The 15837-nt window shown below is 39.8% G+C and overlaps 1 protein-coding gene across 1 annotated transcript; it reads left to right on the forward strand.

The window, feature by feature from the left end:
- The first annotated feature begins 580 nt into the window (after positions 1–580).
- Positions 581–12444, forward strand: LOC148033564 (serine/threonine-protein kinase STY13-like). The gene is made up of 6 exons (XM_087681508.1): positions 581–1444; positions 1892–2024; positions 2238–2433; positions 11369–11493; positions 11757–11915; positions 12009–12444. The coding sequence occupies exons 1-6, from the start codon at positions 1191–1193 to the stop codon at positions 12357–12359; spliced, it is 1218 nt and encodes a 405-aa protein (XP_087537634.1). The 5' UTR covers positions 581–1190; the 3' UTR covers positions 12360–12444.
- Positions 12445–15837: the final 3393 nt, after the last annotated feature.

Here is a 15837-nt window from a genome sequence, read left to right on the forward strand (position 1 = left end):
GTTTAGTGGCTTAGTTTAGGCCACATACACATGACCTTGTCAATATGAAAATAACACATCCCTAGTCATGATGTAATGAGATTCTTACGGGCGGCAAAAATATGGGATAGTGGATAGAATCTATGCTTAGCCTTCAAAGTTTAGACTGAACATTCACCCTTTGCTATCAATTGCTGTCGCGAAAAAGCAAGTTAATCACTTGTCATGCCTTCAGAATGGAGTCTATGACCCCATCCAATCTAGCCATGTTTTGTGAACCATACATGAACCCTTGTTTCTCATCTTGTGGATCTCAACACTTCGGAGATTGTACGATGCTAAAAAGTTGCTTTTGAAGAGAGATATAAATAAATGAAGAGGACAAATATTCTTGAGTCTCAAGGGTGTAAAATTTTTGCATGGCTTTTCATGAGGAAAGGGTTAGTTGAGGACAAATATTCTTGAGCCTCAAGGGTGTAAAATTTTGCATGGCTTTTACTAAGAAAGAGTTAGTTGGGTTTTTGTTGGGAAGGCTAGATTTTAAAGAAAGAAAAAAGAGCAAAGAAATGGTTATGAGCTATTTATGTAACAAACTTAAGAGTGATGGGCCAACCACAGCGGTCTGGGCCTTTTGACTCTCCCACTCCTCTGCAGCTCCTCCTGCCTTCAACCCAATATGCATCTCTCTCTCTCTCTCTCTCTCTCTCCCGGCCCTTGGCCCTTCATTCAATAATGTCCTTTTGGGCAGCTAATCATTCTTCATCCCTCCCCTCTCAGGCCTGATCCAATTGCCCTCTCTGTGGCAATGTCATTATTCATCATCCTCCATCCTCCCCTCTCTAATCCATTCCCTGTTTTTTAACCAAATAATACTGCTACCCCCCTGTTTTCACTGCTCTTTTTCTCTCAAAAATTTCACTGCATTCACCGAAAAAAGGACATAACTCCTCAAGTTGCAATCTACGCCTATATATATTTAGATACCTCGTTCCATGGAGACTCAGAGGTCTGGTTGGCAATCAAGGGAGCGTCTTTGCATTTAATGTTTGCTCTATCTATGCCATTCCCTTATCACAGAGACAAGGCTGATCGGCGGAAGCCATGAAGCTTTGACAGGATCACACACAATGCCGGAGCTTGGGATTTTGATATAAGAGCAAGAGGGGTAGCCCGATTTTTTGGTAGACTGATATAACCTTTACCAACCTCACATGGGACATAAAGACCACAATGGGGAAGAAGGGCAGAGGCTTTTGTCAAAAAGAGAGACTACAGCGAAGATTCGGCTGCCTGTGGCTCATCATCGTCAAAGGGACACAGTGAAAGAGCCGCGGGTGACCAGCACCCCGAATCCGAGCTCTGAATGGGAGCTTAAGCTTGACAAGAAATGGATCATAGATCCTAATAATCTCAGAGTTGGAACAAAAATTGGTGAAGGTGCACACGGGAAAGTGTATGAAGGAAGGTATGACTTTTCACAATCTCTTGTCAAACTTCATGAAAGCTTTATCCATCATGTTTTACATGAATCTTGCAACTCAGTTAATTGCATTATCTGATGTTTCTTTGGTAGGTTATATATGCAGTACAATCCTGTCATTCAGTGTGATTAGCTCTGTATGTACTCCGATGAGTAACTTCCATATATTAGGTAACATAGGTTGATGTCAAAGCAGGCAGAGTTTTTTTTCCTTTTGTCTGCTCCCATGATTATGCATTCTACGAATTCTGGGAGGCAAGTATAAACTTATATTGCCTCAGTAGTGCAGATTCCTTGTAAGCTACTCAGCACACACACATCCTAACCATTAGCTACTCAGAGCACACACTATAAAAGAGAGTCAACTAAGTGTATGCATAAGAATGCTTCTGATATTCTAACCTTGGCAATTTTGTGAATGCCTGGCTTTAGATATCGTGATATGAGTGTTGCTATCAAAGTGCTTCAGCGGGCACAAACAACAGAAGAACAAAAGAAGCTTGAGGCGCGATTTGCCCGGGAAGTGGAAATGATGTCCAGAGTGCAGCACAAGAATTTGGTGAAGGTATAATACCTCTCTCCGTGTTCTTTGCTGCCGTGACAAGCTAGATGGTAGAAGTTACAGATTGACTGTGTTAAATGACTCTATCGATAATAAACATGCAGATTATCTTATGACAGTTTGGTTGCACATTATTCTTCTAAACTGCGATGCGTTTGATGCAAAACTTGGAAATATAATGTAATTGATTTGTTTGTCTCTTGTTATCATTTGAAGTTTATAGGCGCATGCAAGGATCCAGTTATGGCTATAACAACAGAGCTGCTGCCAGGAAGGTCCCTTCGGAAGCATCTTCTCAGTTTGCGCCCCAAACAGTTGGACCTTTGTGTTGCTATCAACTTTGCGTTGGATATTGCACACGCTATGGACTGTCTTCATGCAAATGGTATCATTCACAGAGATTTGAAACCTGGTAAGGTGTATTTGTACCATCACAGAGCATTTTTGTCCGGCATCATAAAAGCACTTTTTTCTAATGTGTTTATAGCTATTTGCCCACAAACGACATTGTTTTGTATGCAAGACCTAAGATTTTCTTTTGATACACAATCTTTCATTAAGGATCAGAATCCAGGTGACAACTGGTATATCTAAAAATGACTTACTGCCTACATTCTTCAGTTGGTGCAATAAATGGTTCTAAACTATATCTCTTTCTATGTGGTCTAGTGCCTGACTGCAAGCAAAAATCTGGAAAGTACCCAACTGGACATGTCTGAATGCAATATTACTTTAGGTCCATATGCAATACCATTAAATGAGAATGGTTACTTCAAAATGGACCTAAGCAATGTCCATAGAATGATAATAGTTACTTCAAAATTCATTATTCTCTATATAGGCTACTGAATGTTTCTTGCTGGTATATTCATCAAGCTAGAAAATAGACAAAGGACTTTGATGGTTCCATTTGTAAGGCTCGATTGGTAAATGTGAAAGCCTTGTTGGCAACCTGAGTCTCTTCAGTGAACTTGTATAATAGTAAGGTACAAAAGTAAAATGAAAGAGCATAGAGTAGACAAAGGAACACTGAACTCTGTATTTGATCACAAACCAAGTAACTGCCATGAAGGGAGGATTGTTGGCAGTTGTATCCTATGTGTAGATACTAGAACGTAGGTGAAGATACTGTTGAGCAAGGCTCTCAATTAGGCCAATTAGCTCTACAACAGGCTGAATTATATGAATTTTAAAAAGTTCGTGTTGGTTGGTACCTGCCCAACCCTATGTAATATAGAGGGAGCTATTCTTCATCCCATGTAATTCCTTATCATTGTTCTTCAGTCCCACATCTTCTCTTCCATGCCACCCTCACCTCAACACGCTTGCCCTTGCTATGTTCTACTTCTTCAACCCTTGCCAGCATCATTACCAGCCCCTACAACTGCTGCTGCTGATGGTGATACCTACTACAGCATGCCATGCCATGATTCCTTGCTGGCGTTGCTGTTGCTGTGCTAATACACAGCCTTCAGGCCCCAAAACACTAGTTCTTACTGCTCAATGAGTGCTGCCATTCAGCGACTGCTTGAAACTGTCCACACTGCTGTTCTACATCAGAATGGAGCACTTGGTGCTGTTTGGCGATTGCTTCTTGCTGCTCACACCATCATTCCAACTAGCCACAACATTGATCCTTTGTATGGGTACCTGTTTTGGAATAAAGGCACCCCTTGGTACAATATTTGTAGCCAAATCAATCTTATGAACTCATGGAAGTGGACTCTTGAATTTAAGAATAGTAGCTTTCAAATCCTTCCTTTTTTTTCTTCCCTTTGTCCTCCTAGTCTTTCTTACCCTTCTCTTTTTTCTTCCCTCCCCTAGTGGAACCTATAGTGAAAAGCCTTGACGATCGTTCCTGACCCACCAAAAGTCTTAGAATGCCGAGCCTCCTGCTCAAGCACTAATGGAACTGATTTCTCCCAAGTTAAAGTCACACTAGCATGTGAGGTAAGAAAATTGGTATAAAAGACATCATACCTAGGGGAGGAAAAATGGGTAAGCAAGGTAACATCCTAGTCCCTAGACTCCACCACCCGACCACATGATGCTAACTCAAATCGAATCTGCTTAATCTTGTTGATGTGCTCCCTCGTAGTAGGTGTAACAAGCCTTTTATATATCAATTATTATCAAGAGATATTGGCTCAATGATTCCAAATCAATTTGATGCTCATGTATTTTGAAATGCTATTTGTATTATTTAAGTATTTCAAGATATTATTAAATGTTCATCTTTCTATTTAAAGATGGCCAAAAGGGCCAATTGAGATAATATATGTAAAACCACTATTATTACCTATTCTCAAAATCAAGGAGGAGATATCTCATACCGATGAGTTCATGCGTGATATGGATATAGGAGTTGCCCAAGTTAGATGAGCTTTCCAGCAACAACAGATAAGTATCAAAGGCAATTGATTTTACAAAAAGGAGATTGGGTGTGACTGAAATTTGACAAAGCTCGTCTAAATAGCTCTAACAAGCCATTATCCCAAGTCACTAAGCTCGTAGTAAGAAATTATGAGCCATTTCAAGTCACTGAAAAGATTAATGATATTTGATATAGATTACGACTTCTAGAGCATTGGAGAATTCACAATGCTTTTCATATCCATCTTCTGAAGCCTTATGAAAGGCCTCCACCATTAGAAATTGTAATAGAGGATTCATCTGAAGTAGATAAACAGGAGAAGATACTTTAAGCAGAGGAAATAGTCTTTTATATGATCAGAAAATGAGGAAGAAATGTTTTAGAAAATTCCTTTTGAAATTTAAATAGACCTAGGGGAAAAGGTGAAATTCAAGCATTAGAAACATCTTATTGATGTCAAGATGTGCAAATATGCAGCTATCAACTTACCACCTTGATGTTGCCTCTCATTTGCTCTTCACCACATAAATTCATAATGTTAGATTAATACCTTACAATTTTAGAGCTTCAACTTGTCATGCTCATCACATCAAGGCATGTGATATATCTATGTTGGCCGAGCAACAACAAACTATTTCTACTCGGCAAAGTTCTCGGGTTTCAAAATGAGGCCATACAAATGTATCAACTTGCCATGCATAGTAATTGGGGGAGCCCTTGAGATGAGAGATCATTGCTCCTACAGAAGAAACGTCTCCCTAGATTTGGGTACGTCCTTGCATCCGTCCCTCCACAAGGGTCAGCCATCTTTGCATCCTTGAGAGGGGATATGCTATCTTAGATGGAATATGGATTTCTAAATGCTCCCTAGTTTGGCTAAATGTGACAATTTTGACCCATATTTCATTGTGATCTCCTGTCGTGTTTAAGGTTGAGGTAGATGATTAGAGACATGGTCATGGTGGGATGAAACCAATGCCAATTGCCCATTAAGTAGGATAGAGTTGTGTTCGTGGTCATGTAAGCTATGTATTTTGTTAAAATGTCAGATCTAGAGCATGGCAGGAGCTATGGAGGTTGGAAGATGAAGACTAAATTCATGTTGACATGGACAATGAGTAGACAACTGTTACACAAGTGAATCAGGTTTCAAGATGGAAGCTTGGACTCATAAAAACAATCTTGTGCTGACAATGACAATGACACTAAGTGAAAGAGAAAAGCATCATGATATTGTATTCAACAGTATGAAAGTGATAGTCAAGTACAATGCTTTATAGAAGTTGGGTTGTTTCACTCTTCTCATTGTGCATATGGGATTCAGGATATCTCTTCTTGGAGCATACATCATTTGTCTATTTCTCAACATCCCCCTCAAATGATGAGTCCCTACACTTGTTGGCTTTTACACCCCCCCTACATGGTGACATGGCCCAAGAGACTAGCTCATAGGCAGCCTAGTCAAGTTAAAGCTTGAAACTTTACATCTTTTGTAAGGGTTTTTACAAAGCAAAATCACTAAGGGAAAAATAGAGATCCACTATGAAAAAAACATATGAAAGATACAATGAAAATTCTTTAGAACAATCTGTCAGTCATTGATGGTAGCGGAAGCATCTTCTTCTTCTTCTTCTTCGTTCATGAATTGGTTCTGACGGTGATCATTTTGTATTTGATGTGCTCTTTTCTTGTGGAAACATTCATTGGCTGTATGGCCAGTCTTACCACAGTAATGACATAATCAGATCCTTGTTGTTGTTGGTGCTGAGTCTTCGACCATAGCCTCTTGCTTCATAAGTGCTCTTGGTGTACAAGAGACTGTTGTTGGTGGTGTGTTCCTTTGCATGCTTGCTTTTAACTTTACTTTTTCCATCAAGTAGTGAGTGCTCAATATCTTCAAGTGAGAGACTTGGAACATTACTTAGGTTGGACACAAGATTCTTATATGGGTCCTTATTTACACTTGCAAGCAGTATGGCTATTGCTTCATCTTCATCAATATTCTTCTTAAGAGTTGCAAGTTGGGTTTTTAGGCTCTTGAACTTGTTAATGTGTATGGTCATGAAAGCACTATCTTTTATATCCAGTTTATAAAACTGCATAAGTAATTTTACATTTGAATTCTTTGCTTGGGTACCAAACATCTTGTCAAGTTCCTCCCAAGCAGTTCTAGCATCTCTAATGCTAGAGATATGATGTAGCACATCATCACTTAGTCCCTAGGCAATGATGTCTAGTGCCTTGCTATTCATCTTCTTCCATTCTTTGGTTTTTGGTGGAGCTATTGCAAGGATTCCGCTTTCTGAATCTTCTTTCCCACCATCTGCATCACTTTCATTATCTTCAAAGAGATCTTAGAGGTCTTTCCTCATGAGGTGGTACATGGTCTTTTCCTTCCAAGCATGGAAGCCTTTTTCATTGAACTTTGCTATTTGTTCGAGCTTTGCCATTTTTGATCAGCAGAAAATCAGCCAGCAAAAGAGTTGTACTTCAATGTGTCAAGAGACTCAAGATGATTAGTATTTAACAACAGTGCATGAGTATTAAAAAAAAATTATCTTGGAGCCTAATGTCGGATATTGATGCTTGATCTTCTTCTTGCTTGCTGATTTAGTGTGATGCTTTGCTAGAAATTAAGTGCTTAGTAAGACCAGAGTGATAGAGTCTTTAGTGGACTGAGAGGAGTAAGAAAATGAAAGGTTTTATGACCTTGAGAAAACTTGGCTATGGCTGCCCTTTTAGGGTTTCAGGATAGGCGATTGGTTTTTTCTTGATTTCAGCAGCTACAATGAAGCATTTGGGCTGAAATTTTGTGAGGAAGCTCATGTGTAGGCCTTCCAAAGCCCTAAGCTCACACAATGAATCACGCCAGGCAGGGAGAGAATCGATGTATGAATTGCAGGCGATGCAAAAACAGACAGTGAATAGGGAAAAGCACAATGTTGAGCTCTGCGATCAACAATGTTGAGCTGTAATGTGATAGGATGGTGCGCCTTGAGTAGAGAGAAAGATCTCCAGAAGAAATCGTGTGGAGATATTGACTATGGAGAGAGATCTAGGTGCTACAAAGCAAACAGGATATTGCTGTCCATGGCAGCGATGAAAGCTCCAATGAAGGTGAAGGTGAAGCTGGAGTAGGAAATGAAGTCTTGAGCTGATACCAAGCTGGGCAAAAGTTAAAGGGAGTTGGAGAAGCAGAGTGAGGAGCTACCATGCTTAGTTGAGCTTTAATACCATATTAAAATGTTGGATCTAGAGCATGGTAGGAGCAATGGAGGTTGGAAGATGAAGACTAAATTCATGTTGACATGGACAATGAGTAGACAACTGTTACACAAGTGAATTAGGTTCCAAGATGGAAGCTTGGACTCATAAAGACAATCTTGTGTATTGGACTGACAATGACAATGACACTAACTGAAAGAGGAAAGCATCATGATATTGTATTCACCATTATGAAAGTGATAGTTAAGTACAATTCTTTACAGAAGTTGGGTTGTTCCACTCTCCTTACTATGCATATGGGATTTAGGATATCTCTTATTGGAGCATACATCATTTGTCTATTTCTCAACACATTTGACGATGGTGGATGAGTGGGGCAAACAAAGCAAGATCCTAGTTTTTGGTGAGGCAAAGTAAGAGCCTAGTTTTTGTATGAGCCCAGACACTAAAAAGTGTGCTTGTACATGAAGTTTCTCGTCACAACCAGATGCATGCCCACACATGTTGCCATTGACCTTACAACATTTGTGGAACCACCAATCTTCGAGGTATTTAGAGCCACTTTTGCATTAGGAAATGCATCATGCACAACACGTCACTAGACTTCTTTTAAGGTATATGCCAACATCTTCACCTAATGCTTGTATTGGAAAGTGTATGAGGCCATGTAGAGGATGATAAGCAAATTGGAAGAGTTAGTGCTTGATGTGGACAAATACAATAAGACCCAATGATCATGGTTTTCATGAGATGGAATGCTTGTAGCTCGCCTTTAAATGCAACACTAATGTTTCAAGGCAAAGATGAAGAGAATGTTAATAAGGTGAGTGAAGGTTGGAGGCTTGTCCTAGATCATATGGTGCTTGATGGAGATATAAGGCATAAAATCAATGACTACTTGTTGCTTATAGGTTGTTTCGTGGTTCTTATGTTTGTTTGCATGCACAAGAGGGGTTGAGGTTGCCTTGTGATCGATGTCTTAGTTCAAATGGGCCAGAGTTGCAACAGTTTGCTATTCCTATACATTAGGTTTCAACTTCCGGCAACAATGTATATTTGGACATTCTTGTATCTCATTTTGTGTATGACATGTTCAATACTCATTTGATGTTGCTTATATGATATGTTTCGGTAAATCTCAATGAAATTGATGCTTCCAAATCTTAAAATGTTTTTCTTTATTTGTTTACTTCTCATATACTTTGAAGTAATGAGCTTAAAGTTGCTAGTAAATAAAAACCACATCTTTGAAGAATATGCTATCCCTCACTCCCCATCCTTGTTTCTTGTTTGGCCATCCCCCATCCTTGACTGCAACATCATCTCTATCCCTATCCCATATTTATAAATTATCATACTATACTTTCACTATGCCTGTCCTTGATCTACTTGGTTGTCTTCAGATGAACTCCTTGGCAAATGTCTTTCCTTGCATGTTATCTTTGCCAATTCTTGTTGAAATGTCCACCTAGAATCCAACCTGCATGGGAGACACAACACAAGCCATACCCACGAACATATGAGTAGTAGAACTTAGAATCTCCTCCCAACCATAGAGCCAAATGGGCTCAACCTTGGGCCTGGGAGCTAATAGCACATTGGCTCTCATGTCATTCGACCTTGGTGAATAAAGGGGCTATGCTTTTGCATCCAATGGGAATGGGTACACATATATATCAAGGGTTCATTGTGGACAAGTGAGACGTTGAAGCACCACAATCCCTTGGGGGAAATGATGGCACACTCAAGATGAGGCAAAAGGATTTCTTGCTGGTTTTCTTTGTGCTATACTCATGGTCAAGTCACAATACTCTTAGCTATGGTAGCACAATTTCATTTAGAGGTGGAGATGAAAGGAGGATGGGAAAATTTGGAGGCTTGGAGTAGAGAGTCCCTTCTTAATTGTCACAAAGACATGTATGTTTAATGCTTAGCATTTGGCATTGTTAAGTTGTGCACATGTGAGATGCACATGTGAAGTGCAAAGTCAGTTAAGTGACTATGAATACACAATGACCAAAGTGATTAGTGGGTGACATTGGCAAAAGTTGTATAAAGTTATGCTAGACAGGTACCTATGGGTTCCTAGTGTCAGTTTGGACCTAGGCCATTAATTGGGCCATTAAATGTCGAGCAGTGATATTGGGGCTAGGCATTAATTATTTAATTAATGCATGTCCTAGGTCAATTAATGTGTGGGACAATTGAATGTCCAGTGGGGGTTAGCACAATTTATGTGAATGGGCACTAGCTTGTTCTTGGGCAGGGTCAAATGGTTATTTAATTAATTTTCAGAAAGTAAATTCTTAAAATTAATTAATTAAAGCTGGAAATTACTTTTGGAAAGCTGCCAAGTGGCAAAATAGGTTGCCACTTGTTAAAACTTCCCATGCAAAATGGAGAAGGGCTGTTTGGGGGATGGGTGAGGGTTATTCTGGCATTTAGAGTCTGAGGGAGGAAGGAGTTGTTGGATGAGCTCTATGAGAGGTGATAGCTGATCGCACAGTGCGACAAGACTGGGGCAGCAGGTCTCCTTCTCGGCATCAGTGAGAGGTGGTGCTGGAAGAGGAGGGCTTGTCAGGCACACTGGGGCTTTACCTCCGTTTGAAGCTGTTGGCACCATCAGAATTGCCATTAGAGCTACTGATCAAAAGATACTCCTTTCAGCTGATTTTCTCTCTCATCTACCAATTAGCCCTTTGTAGTTCTCAGCCAATTCCAGCTTGGGGTAAAGAGCAATTGCAGAAATTGCTATTACTGAAGACCCTAAACTTGGAGTAGCAGCTCAAGGCAAGATATTTGCAGCTGAACCAAGGGGTGCCCATTCTCAAATTGTTGTGGCTTGCATGCAAGAGATTGTGACCCAATCTGTGCCCGGATTGTTGTACTATCAAGGGGCAAATTGTGCCCAAGCAGTGCTGGTCATTTATGACAGCCCATTGTATTGAATTTGAACAGGGATCAGTTTATATCTCTTTGTACTTCAAATTAGAGCAATACAGTTAAAGAAATACTGCAAGGGTGCCAGTTGTTGGGGCCAATTGGGTGTCAGCTGTCCAAGATAAGTGGTAAAGTGTATATTTCCAGATTTGTGTATTTAATGCTTGCTGTAATTTGAGTTAAATCAGGTTTATATCATGCTTGCCAAGAATGAAGGCTGGTTTCATTAGGCTTTGGATTCTCGAGGCAGTCCAAGAGCAGGCATCAGGCAGGTGATGACATGGCAACCGACTGTTATGTAGCATAGTCCCATTGATCAGCCTACTTGTGAGAACAAGGACAAGGAGAATTCCTCTAGTTCTAAGGTGAGGCGAGGCAATGCCTTGCTACTGAAGAGGTCAGTGCTCAGGAGAAGGAATGGGATTGCCTCCACCCTGCTCCTGTGCACATGTGCAGGCTGTCTCTGTGATCACAATGGTCATGTGCGAATGCCTCCAGCAAGCACATCAAACAATGGTTCCAAGTGCTGCAGCATCCAATCTGTCTGCAGCTTTCTTTTTTCTTTGCTTCATCTGCCTGTCAGTCCTCAAAGGTCCTGTTCTGCTGTATGCCTGTTGTGAACTGGTGTTTACACGCAAAGCTCAAGCCTCACACACTGTCATCCTGTCCTATGTCCCTTGAGTTGATTGGCTATATATTAGCAGTATGCTTGCATGTTTTCAGTTTTCATGTGTTATGAAGAAAAGAAAGGTGGATAAGTTTTTACTTCAAAGTAGTGTGTCTGACAGCGCAACATCATTATATGCAGATAATCTTCTGTTGACAGCGGATCAAAAGTCTGTTAAGCTTGTCGACTTTGGGTTGGCTCGAGAAGAATCACTTACAGAGATGATGACTGCAGAGACAGGAACATACCGCTGGATGGCCCCTGAGGTGATGTTTTAAGTTGGTTTATACTTGTAGAGTAAATGTAGTTAGAATTAGTGTAGAGTATCGAAGGAGAGCATTGCTGCACAGTTATGGCAGATAGGTGTTAACAAAGTTTGGTATTATTTGATAGCTCCATGGTGTTTAAATTGCTTTTCTTTTATACTTAACAAAAAAAACAAAAAGCTTAATGTTTTGATTCATTACTTCTATCTCTTTGGGGGCCTGACCCCACCCCTTCATGTCCTGACGTACTATTCTGTTCACAGCTTTATAGTACTGTTACCTTGAGATGCGGTGACAAGAAACATTATAACAAGAAGGTGGATGTATATAGTTTTGCAATAGTGCTATGGGAGCTTGTAACCAACAGGATGCCTTTTGAAGGCATGTCAAATCTTCAAGCTGCATATGCAGCGGCTTTTAAGGTGGGTACATTTGGCATCCTATGTAGACTTCAGTCTTGAGACTTGTACCAGCATGATAAAGGTTGCAATTCATAAAATGGGTTTTGTTGATAGAATGCGAGGCCAACCCTTCCGGATGGATTACCTGAGGAGCTAGTCTTTGTTCTCAAGTCATGTTGGGCAGAAGACCCGAATGTGCGACCCAATTTTGAGGAGGTCATACAAATGCTAACAGCTTCACTTACTGCTTTACCTGCAACACACCCATGTCTAACTGCGAATTTCAGCAGCTCAATTAAGGATTCTCCTAACAGCAGGCTGGTTAAGGATGACTTGTTGGATGGGGAAAGTCCGAAACAGCTGAAAGATGAGTTTTCAGACGGGGGAAGCCCGGCCAAGCCAAAACGGAGCTTTTTGTGCTTTGGGCAGTGTTTTGCATCAGGGCAAGAAGAACAGCTAATGTGAAGCAAGGCTTTGATAAAAATTAAAATATCCCAATTTGGAATTTATTTGTTCTGTGAAATGTAAAGCTTCAGGATGGGTTGAGATTTGTTGTTTTCAAATTATGTTATACAGGCATTCATGCCATTAAAATACCAGTTATATGAAAGTGCTGAACCTGAATTATATTAATGCTTGTTATAGTTTGGGAAGGGGCTGGAAATTCTTGGCAAGCTTCGTCTTTTCTTGATGAGGCTCACAGTTCCTAGGCTAGCCTTCCTGCAGTTAATACAGGCCAGTTCTTAAGTCAGGCAACTGGATTTTAATCAAAAGCCCAGTGTAGTTAGGGACAAACGAAACTTAAAAGTTATGGCGGCGGTTATCTACAGTCACTAAATTGACATGTAAGGTTCCTATTATGTGCATCTACATCAGACATTGTTATGGACTTCTGAGGCTGGTTCATACATTTGGACTAAATTTAGAATCCATTTTGGAGAGAATGGCTGAAGGAGGTGAAAAAGCCCTCTTGACTAAGAAGGTATTTTTCTTATGCCACTAAGAAGATACTTTCCAAATGCACTAACCTAGAATATACTTTTTCACATGCTGCTGACTCTCTGTTTATAACCCACAACCTCCGTAAGTAATCTTGGTTATGGTACTGCGGCCGTCGTGACAAAGCGATTACAACTCCTATGTTACATTGATTAGGAATCTATAATCATGTACTCAACATTGGTAAACATAACAGGTAAATACAATATCTGAACAGGTTAGGTAAATGCATATATCTTGATGCAGGTTTATGAGTGTTTTAGGGAGCTTAACACTCAAGGCCTGGCATAACTGCCTGGGGCTCCTTTGCCAAATAGATAGGTTGACCATTTCAGTACCCTAAAGGTTGTAGTTTATGTGATAGGCATTGGATAGGTGGTAAGTACCCTAAAGTCTAGCCTAGGTGCTATGCATCTAGACCGTGCTTTGCACGGGTCTTAAGACTGCCCTAAGCCACACTTCTCACAGTATGAGTGGGCAAGAGCGTGTTCAGACATGTGTTTCACTTACAAGCTTCTTATTCTAATTCTTTGATGCACTCACAATGCTGTGTTGCAAAGATAGGATGCACATTGTGTAGCGTTACAAAAAAGAAGTGCAGTTCACTCTCTAATCCATGCTTCATGCAACAATCACAAAGGTTTCTCAGTCTATTTTAAAAAACACAATAGTGACATTCTTCACATGCCATGCTTTATCTCGCATCATAGTGCATGTTGACTCTAAAGGCCATTTTTTTTCAACCTACAAAATAGATTGGTCACATGGGCAGATCTTTATTAAATATGTGAATAGACTTAACACTGGTAGTGAATTCATGTGTTACGTAATCCCCACGTCTTTCTGATTGTAACCATTTTCTCTCAATCTACGAAATAGATTGCTGAAGCGTAGGCACAAAATTTCACAAAGGCACTTCCAACTTGTAAGGATCAATGCACCAAGCCATGTCCACACGGCCAAAGTATCCTTGACTTTGCTCACAATCGCTACCTTGCCTCTTTGCTTTCTTCTACTTCCTCTTATAGTCACTTGCCACCTTAATGTAGCTAACAATAGCTTTAGAGCTAGGGTTTCCAACATTCCACTTTTCTCAATCTCAGTGCTTGTGCCATTCGTGTAGCGTCATCCCATGTCACAAACCTTGGTGTATAGTCATAATCACTATACTTTTACATTTACTTAGCTTTCTTCTTCAAAAAGCAACATCCAATCACTTTTAATTCTCTTATTGTGTTTTTGATGCTTGGTGTTGCTTTTAGGGTGGTGCCATGCCATGTCATCACATTGCTAACTCAACATATTGGCGGTTGTCTTGGTCAAGAAAGGTTGACATCAAGCCCTCAAGCTCTTTATAGTTAAAACTAACTTCACAATCATGATCTTTGGCCTTCCATGCTATCACATACAAATCCATGATATATTCGCTTTTGTTGCCAAGATATTGAGGTTCCAACCTCTACACGTGATCATGATCCTTGTTACAAACCAAAACTCTAGGTCTCCTTTAATAGATATTTGTAGATTTGGCAAATACCTTACTACTTATGGAAGAAAGTCTTGAAACTCTCTCCTACCAAAGCATGAAAAATCTAGTTGCTAAAGCCTTCTAAATCTATTCTAACAAGGGGTACAAAACCATCCCTTTCCTTGCTTGTTGTAGCCCATCTATATAACAACATTTCAACCTTAGTCCAGTTTGGGACTTTGGGAAAATGCCTCACTTTGTTTATCAAATAGCATGTTTGGTCTCAAAATTTATCCCAATGATGTATTAAATTATGATATGTAAATTTCATTGTTGGTCTTGCATTGAAGTTGATCTTATATATTCCATTGATAGGATGGTTGATCTTTGTAGGAAGCACCATTCTCATCAAATGGTTATACACTCATGCATATGTCCTCCAAGCAAAGTGTCTTTGTATGGATGTTATAATTATTTTGTAAGGGTGTAGTCAAGAGACAAGGGACTTTGAATTTTGGTGTGAAGGATGTGGTAAGCTTGTACATTCAATATTTTTTAATTAAAGAACACACTTAGATATTAGCATAGGGGTTTATGCATGGTTGAGACTTTTGAGTCCTACAGATATTTATGATAATGATAAGAAGTTGAAGTTGGAACTTGTGCATGTGTACCAATATTGAGAGAGAGAAATAATAACTTTTGTGTAGATTTGATATTCAACATTGAGACTTATGACCAAGAGGGTTGTGAGAGTTATAACATTTTGAAGTTGAGAGGTTTGAGACTATCTTCTTGTGGTGAGGTTGAGAGTACCTATTTGTAGCTTTGTACTGTTACTTTATAAGACCTTAGAAGTGTGGAGAGAGTTTAAAAGAGATGTGGTATCCAATAGTCCTTCTACCACTAAGAGAAGAGCTTAAAGACTAATAAAAGGAGTTGGTGAGGACCATGAGATGAGCTTAGGATTGTTATCTCTTTTGTTTGTTACTAGCTATTGCATTTGAGTCTGGGTCGAATGAGCCTAGCACTAAGTCTCATAACCCTTATTGGTGCTCCTTTATGTCTCAACCATACGTATTAGATGCGATCTCCTTTATCCATTTGCATGTGTGTCATCTTTTCTGGCATCCTCACTGAGGAGCATGAAAAGTGACTTGAGTGCCTATGCTAGATGAACTTTTAACTCACAAAGATGGCCACCTTATTTCTTGAGTATCACTAAATAAGCAATGAAGATCCCCAAAGGTTTTTGGAAAAACTAGAGCTGCATTGTTTGGTGCGTACCTTGAAAAAGCTACACTATCGCCTTTCAATTTGAAACACACAATGACTTGAAGAACTCATGCAAAGGTGGGGTTGTATTTGTGACTTGTGATACTTTTGAAGAAAACCATCTTATATGTAGACTTAAGAGCATTCACCAAGGCTTTTCCCTTAGTTATACTAGAGAATATGAAACCTAAAGATCAATGC

Source organism: Lygodium microphyllum, chromosome 7, assembly GCF_053477565.2.
Source record: "Lygodium microphyllum isolate KBCC chromosome 7, Lygodium_microphyllum_v1.1.10, whole genome shotgun sequence".
Taxonomy (NCBI): Eukaryota; Viridiplantae; Streptophyta; class Polypodiopsida; order Schizaeales; family Lygodiaceae; genus Lygodium; species Lygodium microphyllum.

What these genes read in the sequence shown, in the direction of transcription:
- LOC148033564 (XM_087681508.1), top strand. Translation starts at nt 1,191, where the DNA reads ATGGGACATAAAGACCACAATGGGGAAGAAGGGCAGAGGCTTTTGTCA. An exon ending in GGGAAAGTGTATGAAGGAAG is followed by an intron (nt 1,445 to 1,891) that starts GTATGACTTTTC and finishes GCCTGGCTTTAG; the next exon opens with ATATCGTGATATGAGTGTTG. An exon ending in ACCGCTGGATGGCCCCTGAG is followed by an intron (nt 11,494 to 11,756) that starts GTGATGTTTTAA and finishes TTCTGTTCACAG; the next exon opens with CTTTATAGTACTGTTACCTT.